We start from the raw sequence: 22943 nt of genomic DNA on the forward strand, positions 1-22943 counted from the left end.
CTTATCTGTCGGAAATGATACGACGACTGAGCGGCCTTGGCGGAGTACTGCGCTCTCTGAATGCTTTCTTGCTATACATATTATAGAAAGCATTAAAGTTTCTGGTATGTAGCTTGCAGTTCTCTTCGCTTTTGACAGTTAATTTCATAAACATCACAGGTGAAAGACGAAAAGAGAAGCTGCAGCTAAGAATTGCTCCCTTTTTACTGGCCAGAGTGAAAGTAGAATTCCAATTTATTTAAACTTGATGCATTTACCAATTATGTGGCTGTTGTTGCCAAGTAAAATTTGCACTCTTAACCTCTTTTATTCAGATTCAAAGAAATAAGGAATCACCTGAAACGGCTTGTAAATAGTCTGGCGGGCGATTTAGCATGAGCTCCCTGCAACTTTACAAAGAAAGAAGATTTTTGTTTTTGTGAATTATTTCAAGTAAACACAGAATTAAGTCACCTGCAACAGCCATTTGGCTAACTGTGCTAGCTTTTCTTCATCATTGTAAGGTCATTCTGGTCTTGGTCTTTCCTTCCAGTTGGGGAGATAAAACACCATCTACAAAGCTGTACAGTCCATTACCTTTGGTTCCACAACTGAGGTTGCTGTTTTTCATGGGCCAATGGAGATTTTCCAAATCTGGCATAAATAGGTTCCTCTCTGCATCAATAATTTTCCTCTTCAATAAGCAATAGAGCAGTGATGCAAGAACACCACCAGTTTTCATGAAGTACATTGTCTTTTAGGGCGTCCTTTTTCCTTTTTGGCTCCATCCTCCAATAGGATTGAACGTCATCTGTGGACTTTGATTCCAATCAATACAACCTGCAGTCAAACTGAAATGACCTGTTTTCACCCTCAGTTTGGTCATTTTTGCATTAACCTGCTGAGTTTCCTCAGAAGACAGTATGATCACAGTGTAAGTCAGCCTCACATGTATAAATAAACCAGCATGCACGGATAAGTATGCATGTGATTCAGCCAGCAAGGACCTAAGGATGGTGGATGCAAGGGTAATTAGTCTATTTACCTTCAGACTCGAAAAGCAAACATTTAAAATGATCCATATGAAAATGTGCATTTTTAACACGCTTTTGAGGGCTCAATATAATTGCTTCACTGAATGCTTTTCACAAGCTGTTTTGTGTTTCCTGAGTCAATGCACAGGGGAGAAGAGTGCAAATGTAGCATGACCCATAGAGCTACAATAGCTACAATAATGGGAAATATGCCAGGGTAAAACAAATAGGAATTGAATCCTTTAAAACTTGGACTGCCATCTGGTTAGTGTGCTCTCAGTAAGCAAATTTGTGCAGCAAAAAAAACATCAGTCTCCAACTGCAAGTTTACTGGGGGGTATTTTTTGTAGTTCAACAGAACAGAGAAATGCTCTTCCTGTATTAAATTGCAATAAAATCCTCCATATTGTCCATATTTTAAGCTGCTGTTTAAAACTTTATTAACCTAGTCATTTTATTAAAATTTTAATAACTAACAGTATCAATACTAATTAATCACTTCTACACTCCAGACAGTGTCACTATGAAGCTTCTAGGAATCTTGAGTTTAAAAATATCAATAAAGCAGGGACAGCTTTGGTCCCTCCATCATAGAAACACCACTCAATGAACACTACTTTTGGGTATCATTTGAAACGTTTTGACGTCAGAGTCCGTACATTACTGTAACCTGTCATTGACACACACACACAAGGTTTGAGTACACTGCAGCTTTTTCCATGTTTATATTTTTCCATTACCAAAAGGCACACAGATCATGAATCCACAGTTTGCACTTTGACAGCCACATCCTGACCATGTTGGACGGAAACACCTACTCAAGTCGTAGCTCTCTTCACACCAGGGTCTCATCTCCAGCCATGCTCTCCTGTAATTATCTTTCAGAACATTGACTTGTGTCAAGATGTCAGTCAGCTGCCCTTTTCCAGATAACTATGAAAGATTAACTGTCAAGTGTCAAAGAGGATTAGCACTTTCTCCAGTGTTGGCAGAATATTGCCAGATTTTTTTTGTTTTTATCAGGAAAGACAGCAAGTCAAAAATCCAATAATATATTAATGTTAAAACAAAAATTAATAAATCTCTTCCCTTACAGCCCAACAAGGAAGTGAGTGTTGAGAAATCCTTCAAGATCGACGAAGAGGACGCAGCCAAAGCAAAGCTATCAGAAACCAGAAAGGTAATTAAAAGCAATACTATTCACCAATTTCAGATAACAAAGAGTGGAAATGGATAGCGGCCAGCCCGTCAGCAGTCAGACATTTATATGACTGCGGTTTATGCAGAATTTTTGCAGAAATACAGTCTAGAAACATCTAGAAAAATTTGGAGCTTTAACTACTTTTCACTGAATACAATCGGTAGCAATCAGTAGCAGCCTTCTGCCAGCTTAGATATTTAATACCAACCAACTGCTAGCAATCTTTCTTAACTGAAATCTCTGAATTTTCAGTGGTGAGCAGCAGCTTGTCAGTGGTGACTGCTATGCATTTTACTGCAAAGTATAATTTCACTTTGGAATGAAATGATTAGAATTAGAGGTTGACATGCATGTTTTTTCAGAGCCAATATTGATACAGATTATTGGTAGTCAAAAATAGCGCTAATCAGTGTTTGAAACAATATATATTTGCTAAAAATATATATAACTTATAGCTCTCAGTGGAGAATTTTTGTTGGAACCAGGCTTAAACACTGCTACAGAACAAACGTGATGTTAATTTTTAATTGTTTTAACATTTCAGTGTTATTTACCTAAATGAAGACCTAATAATGACTAGATTGAACTGCCACCTCTGAAGAACAAGCCCAGTGGTCATGTTGTAGAAAAAGAGCCCTGTATTGGTCTTCCTGCCTGGTAGGAGTGGATTTAAATTCCTCGTCTATACTGGGGTTGTACTGGATTTATTTTAAGCCTTACAATTACAAATAAATTACCTTGGAGGATGCATGTATTAAAATGTCAGGATGAAAACATCCAATGAAATGTGTGTGTGGCTATACTCTGCTCACAAAAAAATTAAAAGGCCATTACTATCATGGCTATGTGATTAAAATGCTATGTAGAAGTTTTAATTTGTAAAGTGTGGAATGTGAGCCGCCTAGTGGGGCACTTTTGGTAAGCAGAACTGGCGCTGCGGGATGAGCCAAACTTAAAACCGAAAATATGATAAATTAGTAGGTAATGAAACTGGGGTATTTCCTGTTGTTGTTGTTTTTTTTTTGATGTTGTTGTATATTCAATATGTTTTTGTTTGCACAATTTTAACATTTTCCACATAAGAGGCAGCAGCCACTGAGTTCCTTTGTTGAAACTTGGTAACCAAGGCTACTGAGAAGCAATTTGTTATTTTAAGTAGCTCTTCCTCATAACAGCGTTAAAGAATACTATGTGCAAAGACATAGAGGTACTATTGATTTATTGAATATTGATTTTGGTTTACACAGCCAATTATTGTTCCCTTAGGAAATTAGGACATGCATTTTTAATAATAAATGAATCAATCACAATAACTGCTAAAGTAGTCATGAGTTGCAGATTTACAACACTGTCACAAATTATTTTAATAAAAACTCCCACAAAAGAATAAAAAAATAGAATTTAATAGCAGAACAAGAAACATGTCAAGAAAAGCTGCAAAGACATTTTTAAGAAATGTGGAGAAAAATAAGGCTATAACAACTTAAAATTTTAATCAAAATAAACCAAGAGCAAAATAAAAATAAAAACACGTAATAATAATGAATAGGTTTTACAATATAGAGGGAAAAAAGGGAAAACTCTGTCAGATTCACTTCATCAAATGGTGAATATTGGAACCTATAAAGTCCTTCATGCAGTTTGTTATTCCATTGTGTAATGAATGAAATGAAGATGCTAAAGTTCAAGGCAAGCAGAGCAACTCGTGTGGACAGTATATCAACAATACGAAGATTTTCACCCACACACACCCTCACACAGGCCAGTTAATTGGCACCTTCCAGACACTTCTCTAACCATAGAGAGGCCAGGAGAGACAGATGGAGGTCCACTGCCTACTGTTCAGTCTTCCACTTCAGTGTTTCAGTAATTGCGTTCGAGGCGATCTCGCCCAGATTGGTCATCGTCAATTCAAGCTAATTACACCTGACTCTTCAACTGGAGGGCAAACGGCTCCTGACCTGCCTGTTGCGGAACCACACAGAGCAAAGCCCGACTTCGACCTCTCATAACCCAGCAGCTCAGACTCCCAGAAGTGAGATTACAGAACATGCACTGTCTGCGTCCTTCTCCTCACCCTGTTATTGGAAAAAAAAATGATATTGTGACTCTTGTAACATTTTCATTCGTGAAAGTTAAGAAAAAGAACAGAATCATGTGAGCCTGCAGGGTTAGGAGAGGTTGTAACCATGAAATTCCTTGTGGAATCTGAATTTCTGAAACCACACGGGTAGAATGAAAGTATCTTCAAAGTGTGATGCCTAGATATGTTTGACTGGGTAAGTGTATGCAAGAGTATGAAAGTAATATGGACAGAAACAATGAGATATGGTATATTCAAGCAAGTGAAAATAGGGTATAAGTCAAGAAACAAACAAATGCATCTGCACTGTTTTGTAGAAATAACCTCTTGTATGTGTTTTGCATAATTCTCCACCAGTCTCTGATATCTGCTGGCTATAATTCTGGACAGCTCCTCCATCAGTTGCAAGACATTTGAGGATCTTCTTGAATGCACTGCCCATTTTAAATACCCCTACAACATTGCAATCAGACTCAGATCTGTGCTTTGAATGGGCCATTTCATTCCCCAATGGATTTGATGTATGTTTAGGAGACAAAACCCATTACTCTCCATCCAAGAACAGTTAAGCTGAAGCTAATATTATCAGAATTAGCTGAATAAAATGGATACATTTGTTGTGGTCCTCATATGCACTTTTACTGCCAATTTTTTTTGTCCTAATCTCTGAAACCTTCATGTGACTGTCAGAATGTATCAGTTCTCTATGGCTCTGCAAGGAAACCATCCAAATACAGAGATTTTTGTAACATAAAGACAGAAACTGTGACAGAAGCTCTCCCAGTTTGGCTAGCACACCGCTGACTGCTCATAAAAGCTTTGGCTAAGTCTAGCACACAGGAATCATGTGGATGTATTTTTTCTCATTACAGCAGCTCAGAATTATTTCAATGTTCAGTACATATGGGCATGTGAGTATTGGATTTGCAGACTTGGAAAAACAAACACATTCTTCATATAAGTATCATGAATGTTACGAACATCTCATGTGCTTTAGCCTTTAATCAATTTTTATCCCAAAGATATTTTTTGTGTGTTTTGTGGGTATTTGTTTTGTTTAATCCTGTTTAAAAATAGTTTATAACTCTTTAAAAGGAAGTCTTCAGTGTCTTATGATGAATATTACAATGGTATATGTGCCATTCTGTCCCAGGGCTTCTTGTTCTTTTATCAGGAGGGCAAGAGAAAAAGATTTTTGTGTAAAACAGGTGTCATAAATGGAAATACAAATGGCAGGAGCTTCAGTGGCAAAGACTGCTCAACTGGCAAGTGTTTTAATAGTAATAGTAACTAAAGAGACATCTGCATTTCAAGGTCCTGTATGCGACATTCAATACCACTGGATAGGATTAGAGCAACAACACTTCAGACCAAAACTAATGGGCAAATCAGCCAGAACTCTCTCTACCTTCATGTGTTATTTATAACCACAAAGGTTGTGTAGATGAGAGCCAGCAAAACATAATCCAGCAACAACCATTAACCCACACTTGCATTCTAAACTACATTACATGGTCATGATGAGTTGTGGTCAACTCATTTAATATTATCTCCTGTGCTCCGCTCTGTTTATGTCTGTTTTCACACACAGTTCTGCTCCGGTCCAGTGTGTTAAATAATCAGACATATGGATACAGAGCAGATCTGTCTGAAAGGAAATGCAGAGGAGAGCAGCAAAACAGTAGCAAAGATTCTTACACTGAGCTAAAAGGAAATTAGGGCACATAGGAGGTCACTCTAAGGCCAGCATTATGCTTTCCATGACTGCTTGGAGTTCCTGAGATATGAATTTCGTCATCTTGCCAAGTCCACGACTTGCTTAGGTGATAAATGTGAATGAACTGTGTCAACCGCAACACTCTTACTCACAGCTGCTACTATATTCTTGACAAATAAGTAAGTTGGGCTACCTGGCTATTGCAAATTGCTTATGAACATTCTGGTATCAGTTTCTCCTTGAAACACTTCAGTCCTGGTGCAAGCGCTGTCTTTCAGTATGTCTCTGCACAGATTATTTTGAGTATGAAAATAATGCGTCATACTTGATGTGTCCTTCAGGAGTGTGAACCAGTTATCTTGACGGGAGGTGTTAGCTTTCACACATTTTGAAAATGCATCTTTAACACTGACCCTGTGTCTGATATTTCTTTCTGTTTTATCTTCACAGCCTTCCACAACCACCTTATCCCTCTCACCGTCACTCCACAAGTCCACTGAGGCCAAGCCAAGCCCAACAGCAAGCCCAAGCCCAGATGTCGGCGCTTCTCAGGGCAGCAGGGCCCAAGTGGAGCCCGAAGAGCCGAGGTCTCAACTGGAGGAGCTCAGGAGCCAGATGAAGGAGCTACTAATGTCTGTGGAGCTGCTCAAGGCCCAGCAAATGTAATGAAACTGGATATGCATGATAACAGGGTTTGGTTGCTGACTTAAAGAGTCCTTTCAGGTTAACAACCTTCAGGAAGAATGTTTTCATATATATTTTGTATATATTTTGTGTCTTTTAAATACATACTTAACATTGGGTTTGACAGTAGCATTATAAATTCATGTATTGCAGGCAAAATAATGACATATGCAATACTCAGCACTGTCTTTCTGAATTAATAATAAGTATGGATTCTATCAAGCTGTTCTGTTGCCTCAAGCAATTTTCTGTCCTTTCCATCATTTCTACTTATTCCACATCATTGTCAAGTTGCTTCCTAATACTGTTCTGCGTCATACTTAATCATGAATTTATAGCGAATATGGGGCAGAATGGAACTTTGTAATTATGGATTAAAATTCTAGCTGCATTACCTATAAGTTCAGTTAAGTAACTGAAATACAGCCCCGAGCTCTTGTAGCAGAAACATTTATGCTCTCTTTAACTTCGAGGAAGCTTTTGTCAGAACCTTTAAAGGAACACTTTGTAATCCTTGATGAATACACTATATTTAAATCATGGAAATGATATATATGCTCTACAGGTGTTACAGCGCTAAGAAGTGTATGCATGTGTGTGTTTGTGTATTTCCAGGAAAGAGATCGCAGAGCTACGAGGAGAGCTGGATGAAGAAAAGCTAAAGCGCATGGCCCTGCAGGTAGTATTGATCGCGAAAGAAACACATGCTGGGCTGTCTACATTCATTACTCTCATTAGTTCAGACAAATATTGATGCTTTTTAGCCACACATGAACAGCAGAAAAACCACACTGACATGCATGCACATGAGTGGAAGACAATGAATAGCAGCCAGGTGACTTTCACCCAGCTGACAGTGGACTGCAGCAGTGGGAGACTGAAGAATACACTTTGCTACAGAGTGTTGTTGATAGAGCGGCAGCAGACAAGATAACTAAGCTAGCTAAAGTGTCTGATACAGTGAAGAATCTTCTGTCATTCTTGAGGAGTTTTCTAAACCATGAAAAATATCCCTGATGCCACCTCCCATAAAAAATCTTGTTAGCATATCCTGTTTTTTTTTAATATATGCTGGAGAGTGCACAATGAGCAAAATAAGCCGTCAACATCACATCTGTGCATTGCCAACTTGAAATTGCAGTGTATTGATGACAGTCTCAAAAACTTGGATTCAGACTTTTTGGGTTTCATATATGGCAAATCTAAGGAACTAATCCTGTTGACTTGTGGTTTGGGACTTTCTGTATCATTATTTTTATTTAGAATCAGTTCCCGGATTAATATGTTTGTCTAAATTATTCCAAAATTACAATTTGCAATTGTGTAGAGTAGTTTCACAGTGTCTGAGCAGATTGCACTTAAGCTGATGTGCTCAAGCTACAGTGAGCACTGGGTAGAAAGAGGCAGGCACATCATACATCTGCACATTTTAGAGTTACATTTAAGCATTATAAGACAGGAAGGGATTATTTTCATTGAAAAATCTTCCAAACGTGGCAGTTCAATTCACAGACATGCGTTTTTAGGGTTTAATTTATGAATGGGGAAGGACTTTAGATGTAAGAAACTACATTTAAGCTTGTGGGAATTTGAGAGAAGTGAGCATTTAGAAGGAAGGGAGGCTCCAATGAACACCATTAAGCCACAGGAATTGTAGAATCTTATGAAGAATTTGCATCTAATTTAACGTTGTGCTTTTGTAACACTGGTGCACTCAAACAAGACAGTTAAAACAAAGTTTCTAAATCAGTGCAGTGCCAGTCTTTCCTTCCACACATTGTTAAAACCTGACACCTATGTCACCCAAATTGCAGCTTGACCAACTGTTTGCTCTGAGATTTAACTCAAGGAACAGCAGCTGTGTAATTTGGACACAAAAGCTTCATTCTTTTTTTTCACATATACAGTAGCACTCCAACAGAATTAATCACACATTTTAATGTGGTAAAATGCTTTTAAATTAACCGAGAGCCCAAACATCAGACTGTCTCTTCTAGTGCTGCTCCAATTTTGGTGTGAGTCTCCCAATTTTAAGTGTATTATAAAGTTACTGCCTTGAAGGACTCAAAAAATGTGGATTATCTACAGCCCAACAACTAGACATAAGCTATCTGTTGCTGAATGTCATGTGGTGTGAGCAAAAGATCCAGAGCAGCTACTTAATGGCTGCAGTTATTGTACTTTAAGTAATTTTACAGCCAAATGATATTATTACAGTTACAGAACAGTTTGCATTTGTTAATGAGTCTGATCCAGTGTTTGTTACGACTTCCGTTCATGTTCACTTTAGCAGACCCTGGAGAGTCGCCCTCACTACAGTAAACGCATTCAGCCTCCCTGTGCTGCGATGTTTCATGTAGACTGACTGATTTTTCTGGCGAAACAGCGGCAGACTGGGCCCAGCTCAGCCTTTCCCAGCATGGCACCAATACGCAGTAAATCACATCGTAGAAAGAGGGAACCCCCTGCGGAGAACCCCAGGCATACAAAGTCCACACACAAAGAAACATAACTGCAGATTAGTTTAAACCCCCTGCGGTTGACTTTAACTTCCACACATGCAAAGTAGGAGGTGGAAAAACCGTCCAAAGAAAGAGATAATGAAAAAGTGGAGAGACTGCCATCACATTTGTTGTTCCTCACGACTTCAGAGCTTTCCTCTCGGTTTGTCTCCCACATAGTGAAGCTGCATGTGGCTTGTAGAATCTGTGCTGCAACAGGACAGCCTTAACTTCAGGTGTGTGTCTGTTTATTGAGGCAGAGTGTGAGTGGAAGGTTTATAGGGCTGATTCTATACCATGTGTGTGCTATTTGCTGCTTAAAAAGTGATGCTAGTGATTTTTACATCTCAAAAGCATCTGTAGTCCTTCATGTTGGATGCCAATTATCACAGCCGTAATGAACTTGGCATGATTTAAAAAAGCTTTACAGAAACATTCACATGAAAGTCCCGAATGTTTGAATAATACAAAGCCATCACATGAACAGCAATGTTCCATGTTCTATGTCTGAAAACAGTTTCCAGTGTTGTAAAGACTTTGCATTAAATACTTAACCTCCCCTAAGTCAGGACTACCCTGACAGCATTATCAGGATTTTTTTCTAGATTTCTGCAAGCTCCTCCACAGCCAGGGAAACTTTTATACAACTGACCTGCTGAGCTTTACACCTCAGGACGAGCAAACTAATGTTGATGGATAAAAATTGTCTTGTTGCACATTAAAGATCCTCAGTGACGGTTTGCTCGTTTTTCAAGTTTGTCAAGTTTCAGCTTTTCTTCACTTCTCAGAAAGTACCTCAGCAAGGGTCACTGGTAATATTTAAGTCACATTTTGTTTCTTTTGCGAGAATCATTGGATGGAATAGACATTTGCAATGTAGCAGTGTCTAATTCCTTTGACTATTAAATGCTGTTAGTGTTTCTGAGTAAGGGCTGTTTGTTTAACGGGCAGTAAAACTTGAACCATCTTCTCTACATCTGCAGACATGAAGAGTTGATGTTACGTTTTTCAAAACGGCAGGAAGCCTAAAATCTGTTGCCCAATCTGTTCTGAGCCCCGTCATCACCGCCAGTGACCGCATGTTCCTTTCAGTCTGTTTAAAATATTCTTATATCCTCAACAAATGATTAAAAACCTGTTCCTTATCCAGTGAGCTGAATTTCCACCAACTGTCAGTGAAATCTGAAATACCCTGCAGCCCATCAAACATTAAAACCAAATGACAAGTGAAATAAACTCCACTAGTGATTAATGATAGCCGTGTTCATAACTTTTTATGAAATGAAAGTCATTACGAAGTCTGGACACTTGTCAAAGACATGTGCTGCTCGGCTCACGTTCCGCTGTAGTCCCTGCTTTGATTCTCATTCATATTCTCCTAATCCCATCACTGAACACAACAGGATGCCTCAGCCTCTGTACTCCACAGCAGGGATGATGACATTGGTTGACTCATGAGCTCAGCCTACTTTGGCAGATGCATCAGAGTTTTTCTGTTATTTCAGTGTTACTCTGAGCCCCAACATTATGACCACCTCTGACTAACAGGCTGTCAGTTTGTGTGCCGCCAGAATAGCTCCAACTTCAGGATACAACTAGCGACTATTTTAATGTCCAAATAATCCATAGATTATTGAAACATACAATTGACTATTGGAACTATGAATTACACATTACATAATAGCTCTAATTTAGCTATCAGCTTTAAACTTTAGCTTAAGGGTGTATTAGGCATTTGCCAATTAACTAAAAAGACAGTTAGGATGCCTATTATGCACTTTCTTAAGTAATGTCTCATGTATTTTGGGGATTTATGTGAATTGCTGCTGCTACTCTACAATTTTCTGATACCCAGCTTTATGATATTGTGTTAAATAGTTAGCTATGACCACAAACAGCATCCATGTGGTACCTGAGTAATAGGCACATTGTAAATACTTTCTGGATGTTTTGATGGTTTAATAGCTTGTGTACCACTGTAGTCAAGTGTGATGGCAGCATTAAGGTGGGATCATTCTGTTACAACTTACCAGCAATAAGAGGCTCACTGGCGAGTTTGATCCTATGTCGTTGAGTCAATAGAGTTGTTAGATGTTGGTGAGTTTTCTAACCCAGCCGCCCCACTGCAACTGCAGTTTAAAAACCATCTTCCACAATGCTGAGGTCCTTCCAAGGATTCAACTTGCAGCATCAGTGTCTCTCCAGTTCTTCTGTGCTGCAGTAAGTAATGAATTTGGCCCATTTTTCCCCAGACTGAGAGAAGGGGGACCATTTTTCCTGTAATTTCATCAGGTAGTAACACACCTCACTCATCATCATTCTGAGTCAGTTGAAAAACGCACAGCGTCGACGGCTAATCGACATTGAAATATGTTCTCAGCTAACTTGACTAGGCGACCGTGTTGATTGTTTTTAACACCCCTACACTGATCTGGCTACCAAGACCTGGACTCTGAGTGTCCTTTTTTATCTGGCACCAACACATTAGCACTGGATGTTTAAAGTCCTATAATTTGCCCGTCGGAGCTGCTATGAATCAGAGTTATGTGAGCACATCCACTAACACCCTCTACTGCTGGTTTATGGTTTGTGCTTCCTCAATCCGCTGTCGGTAGCTGCTTGCTGCTGCTGACTGGGAGGAACTCGGAAGCTTTTGCTGCTCAGAGGTGCTACGTTCCATTTATCTTGCAGTAACAATTTGGCACCCTGTCCATCTCTAGCACATCCAGCAAGTTGACCATGAGAGCTAACTGTAAAAAGTCGATATTATACTTTCCGAGTATGCATGAATTTAATCTTCTTGTCAATTTATATGTGATTGCTACAAATAGTACACATGGCTTGTAGTTATGACTTACTGCACCTGTATGTAACATAGTTTTCCCAGCAGAGTGTGTGAAGAGAAAGAAGTACTACTATAAAACCTAATCCTCATTTGTGGGCATCCAGATCTATTCACACCCACCTTTGCGTTGGACTATAATCAAGATTTAATTTATGCCAGATGCTTACATGCACTTTAATTCTGTGATAATCATTGTTATTTATTTTGTCTGTGCTAATAGTGTTTTGTCTCATTGGTGTAGCCTTATGACTGATGGTCTTTGTTCTTCACAGATGGAGATAGAGAAGCTAAAGCGGACTGTCCACTCGACGTGAAGCCCATAATCCAGCCAATAGCAAGCCTCGAGGTCAGCTGCTGGCCTGTCGACCAACCGGAGGGCAGGAGGGCGGCGGTGGACGGATAGCTAAGTGGACGGAGAGAAGGTGGACAATCACATGAACCACCTGGAGCACAATCTTATTTTTTTCCAATGATCTACAAAAACAAACTCTCCCCATATTTGTAAGATTTACATTTTGCACATATATTTTTTTTCAAGCTAGGTGTAATTAAGTTACAGATGTATATGTTTCCTTTTTTTGTTTTAAATTTTGCCAACTCAAAAAAAAAAAAATTTAAAAACTGAGGCCTTACTTCAAACTACTGCGCTGGACTCACAACTCTGCTACTCCTGCTCTCTGTCTTTCACTCTGGCGTTCCTCGAACTCCTCAGGATCGAGGTTCGCTCTCAGTACTACTGACTTTGTGGAAAGCTGGGGATGCTTGTTTTCCTCGCCTACTTGTCATATTTTTTATGATGCACAAATAGTTGATTTATTTTAACAAATAAGATTGTTAAAGATGTTTGATTTGAGTTGACATCTTTGGATTCAAATTCTTTTTCTGTTTTTCCTATATGCCGCTTGTCAGCAGTTTTCCATCCCATTGACTGCAGCGCATCAGAGAGAGCTTTCATTGTTTTCCTTTGTCTTTTATATGTTTTCTAGCATTCCTATCCAGGGTAACACTACTGTGCCTGTTAAAAACAAAAAAAATCTATCAAATGTTTGTAATGGGATCTGGAATATTTGCAGCATGATATTGTATATCTATATTTTTAAATCTACTGACATGCCTAGTCAAATACTATATACAGGGCCTCTTCTATGCTGGTCTGTTCTATTTTTGTCAGACTGTTTTGCCTGCTGGGAATGTTCTCAGAAGCTTAGCCAGAGTTCTAGTATGTAAAAAAAAACATGCAAAAACAAAAAAAGAAACACCTGAAAAGAAGAGAAAGGAAAGATAGATTGCATTCTTCCAAAAAGGCAGCCTCATTACGATCATCTCTGCAACTTGCTTGCTTCTCTTCCTTTCAACACAACCACAATCCCTCTCTCAAATCGCTGTCCATTCTACCTCCTCCTATCTTTTCTCACATCCTTGATTTGAAGAGAATCGAGATCTGAGAGGAGCCTGGTCTTTCTGCTCAATAATATGTTCTGTATTAGCCTGCACAGGACACATCAGTGTAATTATTGTACATGCATCTTCTCATCTCCATCTCTTCCCACATTCCAGGTACACAAGTTAAGCTAACTGGAAGTAGAGCTGCAACGATTAATCAACTGTCAACTATTAAATTAAACGCCAACTGCTTTGATAATCAATTAATCGGTTTGAGTAATTTCTTTTTTAGAAAAAAATCTAAATTCTCTGATTCCACCTTCTTAAATGTGAATATTTTAAGTTTCTTTCCCTTTCTTTGACAGTAAATTGAGTATATTTGAGTTGTGGACAATACAAGACAATTGAGGACATCTTCACCTTTCTCTGACATTTTATAGACCAAACAACTAATCGATTAATTGCAATAATAATCAACAATGAAAACAATTATCTTAACTGGAAGCACACACTAAAGCAGCCAGCACAATGAAATACACTCTTTTTATTCCAAGTTAAGCACCTGTGTGTAAATTTTTGTTTATTATATCATTGAAACGATTTTGATGATATCAGCTGTTTGTAGATGATCCTGAAGAAAATTGGTACACTTTATTTGTCTGCCACAATGTCTTTTTATCAATGTTAGCAGCTGATGTGGCAATTGCTACAAACACCTGACTGGGTAACTCACAGCTTTGGTCCAGACTAAAATATATTAATATAGATGGATTAATGGTCCTCAGAGGATGATTGCTTGCATTTTCCTTTGTTAACTGAAATTCTCAACCTCTGTAAAAGTTATAGGTACAAAATTTGTATATTTGTAGTTAACAGGCCTTGTACCCATATAGCAATACCTGTGTAAAAGTTAAATGAAACTGCAAAATTCAAAAGAGCTTTTCCCATTTTGCAAAAAGAAAAAAGTTATAATGCTCACTTTTTAAAAAGAGTTCATGCGCTTCGAGGGAGATACTGTTTGGAAAAGTATCTTGTTTGAAAACATATTATGGTCCCATTTGGAGCAAAACAGACTTGTGATTATCTTGTTGCTAACATATCACTGTGTGTAGCTTCTTCCAAATCCCAAACTCGAGTCTTTAAAATGGCTGTCTACAAACCAATGGGTGGTCGAAACGTCCGTCTTTGATATACAGTTAAAGGTACAGCCTCACAGAACTGCTAGCACGGCTAACTGCTAATCTTCCATTACAACACAGTCCAAAACCTTTAAGTTATAAAACCAGAACATACAAAAGGTCGCTTTTTTTACTGTACATTGCCATTTTTTGTTTTCTCATGTTTTCAGCAGCACAGAACTGCTGCTACAGTTCACGATGCTAATTGCTGTTTTCATTCTGGGGCAACTGGATCCCTGTTGCTGCCGGCGAGGTTCAGGGCTACAGAAATGTGAAGCTTGTGTAAGTGGAACTAATGTGGGGTTCGAGTTCCCCTCCGTCAGCTCCAACCTGTAGCCTTGAGCTCCGACTGCACAGTGAACACTTTGTGCTGATGAACGGCTTATCTTTGTGCCGAGATGCTTTTAAGAAACCAAGAGCAGCACCAAGTGTAAATCCCTCCAGCCCCGGTCCTGCATCACATTAAGGAGCAGGGTTTTTATTTTCAAGTTGAAAGTTCACCAACTGTTTCACAGCTGCTACTGCGTACCCGAAATCCTAATACTGGCTATTTCTTTGTCTTTTTTTATTTTAATTATCCTTTTACATATCTCACAAATGTCTTTAAAGAAGCGTTACTTTTAAATCATCCTCAGGCTTGATTCTATGTGTAACCGCAAACATGATGATGTTAAATTCTGGGCTCCAGAGTGCTTTGACCAAGTTGATATCTGACTTAAATGAGCATGGCACTTGTGGAATGCCACGAAGCATATTTCCTGTTAGTGCACGGCTCTTTAACAATATGCCTGAGGAATGAAATAATCACATCATGGGTAAAGAGGGACCTGGGGGGACGTTTTTTGGGTGACGGCTCTTTCTGTGATATCTGTAATACGGCTTGGACTTCCACATATTGTACATTCCAGAGTTTGACACCAAGAAAAGAAGAAAATCTGTGCACATTTCTGACATATTTTCAAGTGATTTTGTTTACAAGAGCTGTATCCTTGCATGAGCTGAGATTCTTTGCAGAAAAATAAAATAAAAGAATAAATATCATCTTTATTTACTGTCCGACTCAGTTTGCTTGTTTGTTAGTCACATAAACTTGGGTTAAAGCTCATCTTTACATTTTATGAATAAATCACCAAGGCCACCAGAATGTGCAATGTGTACGGAGGGGGGGATAAACAATATAGATTTACAATGCTCCCACAAGACATTCATTCTAACCAAACTCTGTGTCTAAATGAAGTTTTCTGTATGGGGGGAACATTTGGATGCTTTGTTGCTGGAGAGTTAGTGTGAGATTGTTTGTCTTAACCCTTTAACGTTCTGCTCAACCATCTGGTAGAGCACGTTTTGACTCACTATATCTTATTGAAAAATATGTTTTACTTATCTTAGCCATCTCTACCACTCAGTTGAGGTACATTATACTAAAAAAAAAAAACAAAAAAACAGTCCAGTAGATGTCACTGTTTTGAAATAGCTTGCAGAGCAAGTTAGCCTGCTCACAGAAAGTTAGCATGAGCAAAATCACTCCTCACATGAGGCCTCTGTTTGCTGTGATTTTCAAAGGTAAAGTAATACTTTTGACATATTATAGTCCCTAAGGAGTTGCTGAACACAACTGTGTCATTTGAAATGTAAAAAAAAAAATATTTAAAAAGGGTCAAATAATTTTTTTCTCAACCATTTGGCAGAGGTCAGCTGGATCTCTTCATAAAAAAAAAAAAAACGTTATTAGTGCCCCAAATAGATAAGAAATATAAAGAAATCATTTTTCCATTGCCTTTTTCTTGGTGAGGATGTTAAAGATGCTAATAGGCAAGTCACCATCATTTAAGTTGCAAGTTTTAAAAAAAGAGCCATTGAGCCAAAGTGCAAGAAATAAGACTGTTATGAATTTACCCAAGTTTAAACTTTCAGGCTAAGACTTTAAAGTATAATTATGCAAATTTACCAATTATTTAAATATTAAATGTAAGGCCCTACAATGATATATGTACAGTTCAGCTTTATGTGACGAATTAAAATAACAGAGTTAGGAGTGTCTGTGGAACACATGTATAGGTCCTGTTTGTAGACTTCAGCACCTTCTTCCCAACAAACTCATCAGCTGATTCCACAGAATACTTTAATATTGTTACTCAGAAAACATGAAGCAATAATTGTGTTTCCGCCCAGTTTTGAACCAAGGACCTTTTGCCTGTTAAGCAAACGTGATGACCACTACACTACAGAAACTGCCTCTGGAGCCTCATGTACGTCTACAGATGCAGTTATAAGAAATACCGCCTTCACACAGTGCAAAAACCATGGGACATTGGGTAAAATGTACCTTCTTGTGAATCGTTGACCAGAAAGTCCAATCACAGTGGCTTCCGTTGTGGTTATTACGTTCGCCTCCCATGCGAAAGGTCCCTGGTTTGAAACTGGGTGGAAATATGTTTATTTTAATACTGAATAAGAACATCAAACAATCCATGATGGTCTGAATGGAGAGAATTTAACATTGACACAAGGAGGTGATCAGCAGCAGCAAACAATATTTCATTTCCTTCTATTGGAAAGCAACCGGTAGAAAAGTCATCGCTCCACATCGGGGAATCAAATCAACTTTTTTTTTTTTTTTTTTGTCACATCAGCTGGCAATCGGCCCGATTTCAGCTTAGCTAGGGACTGTTTGGAGATATACTGATGAGAGTGCAGAGAGTTTCCCTGGTCCAGTATATTAGGGCTAAGAGGAACCTCGCGAAACTTTTGTAAAACCTCAAAATTAGCCATTGCTAAACAAAAATGAGGACAGATTCAGCAACACATAGTTTGTCTGTGTAGATTCTCAGTCATCCAGGCCATGGTCATCATTGGAGCTTCAGTAGAAATTAACTGGACTTCTCTTGTAGGTTCCTGAAGACGATCTTTCCTTGTGCTTAATGTGCTCCGTGAAGGCTTCTACTTCTTGGGCTTTGATTTTTACTCAGATGTCATCCACATGTCTGAACCAGTGGAAATGAGACCAGTGCTCTGTCTTCCACTTCCTCCATGTAGGATGGCCACAATGGGTATGCTGTCTGTAGAAACTAGAAGCCTTCATTATATTTGAAGTAAGTGGTTGAGCAGAGGTCCAGCAGGGCACAAATCTGGTTGGGGGTGAGGTTGGTTCTGTCTTGCAGGAGTCATTTTCTGACAGCCTCCACTGCTTCAGGTATGGGAATGCATGTGAGCAGTGATCTGACATCAAATGAAACCAAGGTTTAATCCTTGGCCAGCTTCACACCCCCTAGTGGCCTGCTGGTGACACGCCGATCAAGCATACCATGTTGGGAGGTGACACAATGCCTCGCTTGTAAAACACCCCTGTGGAGATGGCCCATTAAAGTGTTTCTCCAGGCATCCAGGGTTGCTGGATGGAGGTTGGTGGGTTGACTGGGGCAGATTACCGAGGATTGGTGAGTATGATGGCCTGGACACTGGTTATACTGGAAGTGGCTGACTGTAAGAAATTGTAAGTATAGTTGAACAGATGTTTAAGTGTGGGTGCCTGTATTATTCCTGTATTATTGGGGAACTTCAATTTTTATATTATATATATTTTGCTGTCTCGGATTCCTAATAGAATTCATCCACCAGGACACTAGGTGTCCCTGTCTTTTCTTTTGCAGAGACTAGATGAGAATCATCAGCTGAATGAATCACACCTGGGCCCAGGTGGCTCTGCTATATAAGGCCTCCTTCATTCATTCTCTGTCTCTCACTCTTCTGGAGCTTCCCTTCTCTAGGGAAACACCAGCAGTATGTTTTTTTTGGTTGTGTTGTTTGGTGCACTGTCTGGGTTCGTTTTTAGTTCAAGTAAATATATTTTAGAGATATGTACACCAAACTTTATGGGATCATCCAGCAATGCTAATCCTATTTTTTTATTTTATTTTTTTAAACTGACAGGTCACCAGGAGGTGCTTTTAATACCTATTAATGCGTTATTTGGAACAAAACCTGCTCTGGAGATGGTTAAAAGTTCAGCATAATTCACCGCAGTAATAAGGAAAACCACTGCCATTGGTAGGTACAAGAGCAAACTATTTGAAAGTGGGCAGAGTTGATGTCAGGGTGATGTGGTGATGTGGTTGATCCCACATTCCATGATTATCCTACAACATACAGCTTATGGAACATATTAAGAAGTTGTAGGTGTTTTTTTTTTTTTTTTTTTTTTTTTTTTGGAAGGACCCATCTGATGGAGCCATGAGAATCAAAAAGAATCTTTCACTTCTGAACAAGTCTCCCTCTCAGAGTTAAGATATTGTGAACATTAGTGTATTTAGAATGTCCTTCAGCAATGAGGGGAGATGCTGGATCATTAGGAGGCGTTGGCTGAATTTGTGCTGCGGTTTGGCAAGTATAAAGGGAACAAATTTTCAGAAAAATTCCCCACTGAAAAAAGAAAACCACTGACAAAGTTGAAAACACAGAATCAAACCTTCAGTTACCTCTTTAACCACAAACCTGTGCTCATAGTGTAATCTTCTGGAGTGCATTGCAGCCAAGGACAGTCGAATTTCTGGTGACAGCACATCTCCTTGCAGTAATCCACCATCTTATATTTGCACTGCCCTTGTGAAAAGGTTTGCTGTCAGAAATAGGATTAGAATCCATGCATCCAGGAGAGACTGTGACCTGAATGCAGCACCTTAGACCACTTGGCCATCCTGACTGTGATGACTTGTATAAATTGTCCCAAACTGACCAAATGGCAGCAGGTCGCTGAAGAACCCTTGGACTAAAATTCTGTTCTTGGCACAATTTATATTTCCTTTTTTTAAAAATACGCACTTAACTAAGACAGCAACTGGTAGAAGCTGTCTGCTGCACAGACAACAGCCCCTCTAGAGACCATCACAGGTCATTCTTTGACTTGGGGCAAATTTTCAAGAGGAAGTGGGCAGCTAAATGGCAAGAGATCACAGATAATGCAATTTAAAAAAAAAAAAAAAAAACAGAAGCAAATCTGAAGGTCAGGTCAGTTTGGTAGGTATACAAAGAATTAGGGAAAAAAACTGAATGGACATGACCACGTTCCTATAAGCATGTTGACAATATTTTAATAACATCTCCTGAAGTAAATGAAACAATTCTGTTGGAATTAGGATTGTTTTGAAGTTGCAAATTAGCATTATATCTGAATTCTTCCTGTTTCGATGCTTTCCTTCAATCTCTGTTTGCTTTGACCTTCTTCTCAATATCATGTGACTTTTGCTCATCTTTGTTTCATTTCCCTTCGGCCTTCTCTGGTTTTGTACACCTCGCTGATCACTTCTCAGAGCAACATCAGAGTCATTTTTCCAAATTGAAGGCCTTTTGATTTTTGCACAGCACATTTAACCAATAACTCATCTCTGTAAGTGCAGCAAAGTGCCCACGCACAAGATTACTACATGGAGGCTGTAGATGGTGTTTCTATATGAGGACTGGGATATTAAAAGGCAGTGTTGCCTGTGGCATTGACAGGCAGACAAAGCCGCCTGAAAGTACTCATCTGTTCAGAAATCAGAGTAGGGATTAGTGTCTGTCAGACCTGTTTACTGTTCGTGGCTTGATCACATAAAATAGCAGCAGTGTGCACATTAAAATCCAGATCAAACTGTGCAGTAGGTCTTGTTTGTGTTTGAATCTCATCCAGTAACATTCTTAAGCTGTAGGACGTTCATTTAGTCTCATGAGGAATACTTCATCTCAAGGGTTTTTCTTACAGTTTATGCACACAGGCAAGTGGAAAACTGTCCAGGGTGAAATAGTCAAAGTTGTTTTTAAAATGTTAAATAAAGAAAATAATAGAGGAAGTATAGTTTGTACTGTTCCACTGTTTGTCAAATTCATACATGCCTGTTTCATATGCTGCATGAAATTATTGCTATCTTATGACAACTTTTCTGCTCTGATTTTATGTTTTTGAGAAGCAATCAGGTTAAAGTATAGTTGGATAATCATTGATATATTCACCTCTGCAGAGCTTTTTGGCTGTCCAAATCTAACCCCAAACAGAACTCTGGCAACAAATGTCATGCTTTGATCTGGCTATTGAATGTTTTGTCTGCCTTCCATCCGCCCCAACCTCCTCCTTGCACCTCATGAATGTCAAGCTTCATTCATTCATTCATTCATGCATTCATTCACAAACCTGATACATTGTCTCTAAATGTAATCCAATGAAATACGTTATACAAATGTAAGAGGTCATTCCTTCTCTTCCTTTCTGCCATTGTCAGCTGCTGACTTTCTCTCATCTTAACTCTTTCCTCTAAACTACGTTTGTTTTGTCAGAATTGTACTGGCCAATTACAGACACTGCTAAAGCTATAATTAGACAGCAGGTAACTGCAAAATTACCATAGAAAGGCCAGTGGGCTCTGCCATTCCTCTAAATTAATTGCATAACAGAAGCATAACGGCTGCCGAAGGAAAATTAATTATATGACTTTTGACGATGTCTTTGTAGATACACGTTTTACTCCGAGCATAACTCAAACAATGAAGGAAAAGTGAAGTAATTATTGCTGATTTTAATGACTGTCATTAAAGTGGTTGATGAAGCTGGCTGAAGGTTCTTTTTGATCAAAATAGTCTAAATAATTCTCTAATCAGTCCCTCCAGGAATTTGCGATCACGCAAATTCAACCAATCTCCCCGAATTCAGCACGACCTTGCAATTTTGTCCAATCACTGCAACTTTTCCGCAATTTTGGCCCACCTCCCATGCGCTCCACCAATCATAGCAGTCTCCAGCTATACATGTATGTCACCGAATTCACTTCCTTGTTTTTTTGTCTGAAGATGCAAACGTGTCCCATTCTAATGTCTCTCATTTACCAACAGAAATTACTGCTGAAGACTGTGAAAAACAATTCCCTGATGTTCTTCACCAAAGCGGAAGTAAACACAAACACTTTCTACCGTGAAACATATTAGGAGAACGGCTGAAACGAGTGGACCACAGACCAGACAAATCACCGTGATGAAAACTGTTGCATCCAGATCTGTTGGAGCACTGAAAGAATGAAGGTGAATAAGATTAATTATTCTGCCAAGGAACATGGTGGAGTTATGTGACGATCATCATATGTGAATCATTCCTCTGTTTGCAACATTACTCAAAAACAGACAAACAGATTTGGATGAAATTTTCAGGGAAGGTCAGAAATGACACAAGGATCAAGTGATTCAATTTTGGCAGTGATGCGGCTTAAAGTCTGGATCCACGGATTTGTTAAGGATTTCCCATTGAGATAGCGGCACGGTAACCATGGCAACTAGTGTACGCTACCTCAGCGGCCTGCTGACGATCACATCATTGCGATCCTACTACAAGTCCACCACTGTGGACGTATTGGAAATGATACCAGGAACAACAATGGGAATTTATGTGCTGTTTCCTAATAATACTTTGTAAGGGATACATGCCTAAGGTGAAAACTGTGGGTCCCAGCACAGAACACTGTGGAACTCCATGTCTAACTAACTTGTGTAAATGGCAGAGTGATCTCAAAATGAACAAACTGAAAACTATCTAATACATATGATTTAAACAAGTACAATGTGGTTCACAATAATTCAGAGTAAACTGAAGCTTTCACTTAAGTCTTGGCGTTAACATCAGTCTTCCTGTAGGAGATTAGAGAATCCTGCTCTGAGGACCGTGACCGTGCAGTATATAAGGAGAAAAGGATCTAATACAGCTTTTCACAGGCCATATAATTGTTCACTGGGAAATTAAGACTTTGTGTTGGCTCCAGATGGAAAATGATGGGCTTCAAATTGCTTTATGTCTCTTTTCAGTATATCTCTTTCAAATTGCTGATAAATTACAGTCTTGGTGATGCTCTCTCTAACCACGATTCCACTTTTGTCTTTTAGATACATGTCTAAATGTGTATTAGTACTAGAATATCTATTAGCTCATAGGTTAATTTTATTCACGGCCTTATGCACACACATTTATAATGCCACTGCTACAGGCTTCCTCTTCATACAGCATATACACTGCAGTACCATCCTTCACCCAGAAGCCTTTTTCTGACATCAGTCTGTACGAATATGTATGGGATTGTAGTCCTCGGGGTTGTACACTGTGAGCCATTTCTGACCCTCACTCTGATGAAATAATTTTGTTTATTAGTGCACTGCTCTTGGCATAGACATAATGGGGCTAATAAGACTCAATTTTCATCTGTGCATTAATAGCAGTTGAAATGATGTCATGTAAACATCCAATTCGATTTATCTTCATTCAAAATGCCTTGAGCTGTGCGCCGGCTGCACTGGTTAGCATTCCTCTGCTGTGCTGTTCCACATGTGA

At 39.0% G+C, this 22943-nt stretch overlaps 1 protein-coding gene and 1 non-coding gene across 4 annotated transcripts in view; one reads left to right on the forward strand and one right to left on the reverse strand.

Annotated features, from left to right (window-relative positions):
* cd2ap (CD2-associated protein) overlaps positions 1-15657 on the forward strand; it is a 77899-nt gene extending 62242 nt beyond the window's left edge. For all 3 annotated transcript variants that reach the window (XM_023278549.3, XM_023278550.3, XM_023278551.3), the window contains 4 exons: positions 2110-2193; positions 6465-6676; positions 7314-7377; positions 12317-15657. In XM_023278549.3, the coding sequence (XP_023134317.1) occupies positions 2110-2193; positions 6465-6676; positions 7314-7377; positions 12317-12358 (402 nt within the window). In that variant the 3' untranslated portion in view covers positions 12359-15657. The remainder of the gene's footprint in view (positions 1-2109; positions 2194-6464; positions 6677-7313; positions 7378-12316) is intronic.
* A 1107-nt stretch (positions 15658-16764) lies between these two features.
* Positions 16765-16837, reverse strand: trnav-aac (transfer RNA valine (anticodon AAC)). Its single transcript has one exon. It is a non-coding gene; the product is annotated as a tRNA-Val (tRNA).
* Positions 16838-22943: the final 6106 nt, after the last annotated feature.

The sequence above is a fragment of the Amphiprion ocellaris genome, chromosome 12, assembly GCF_022539595.1.
Source record: "Amphiprion ocellaris isolate individual 3 ecotype Okinawa chromosome 12, ASM2253959v1, whole genome shotgun sequence".
NCBI classification, from domain to species: domain Eukaryota; kingdom Metazoa; phylum Chordata; class Actinopteri; family Pomacentridae; genus Amphiprion; species Amphiprion ocellaris.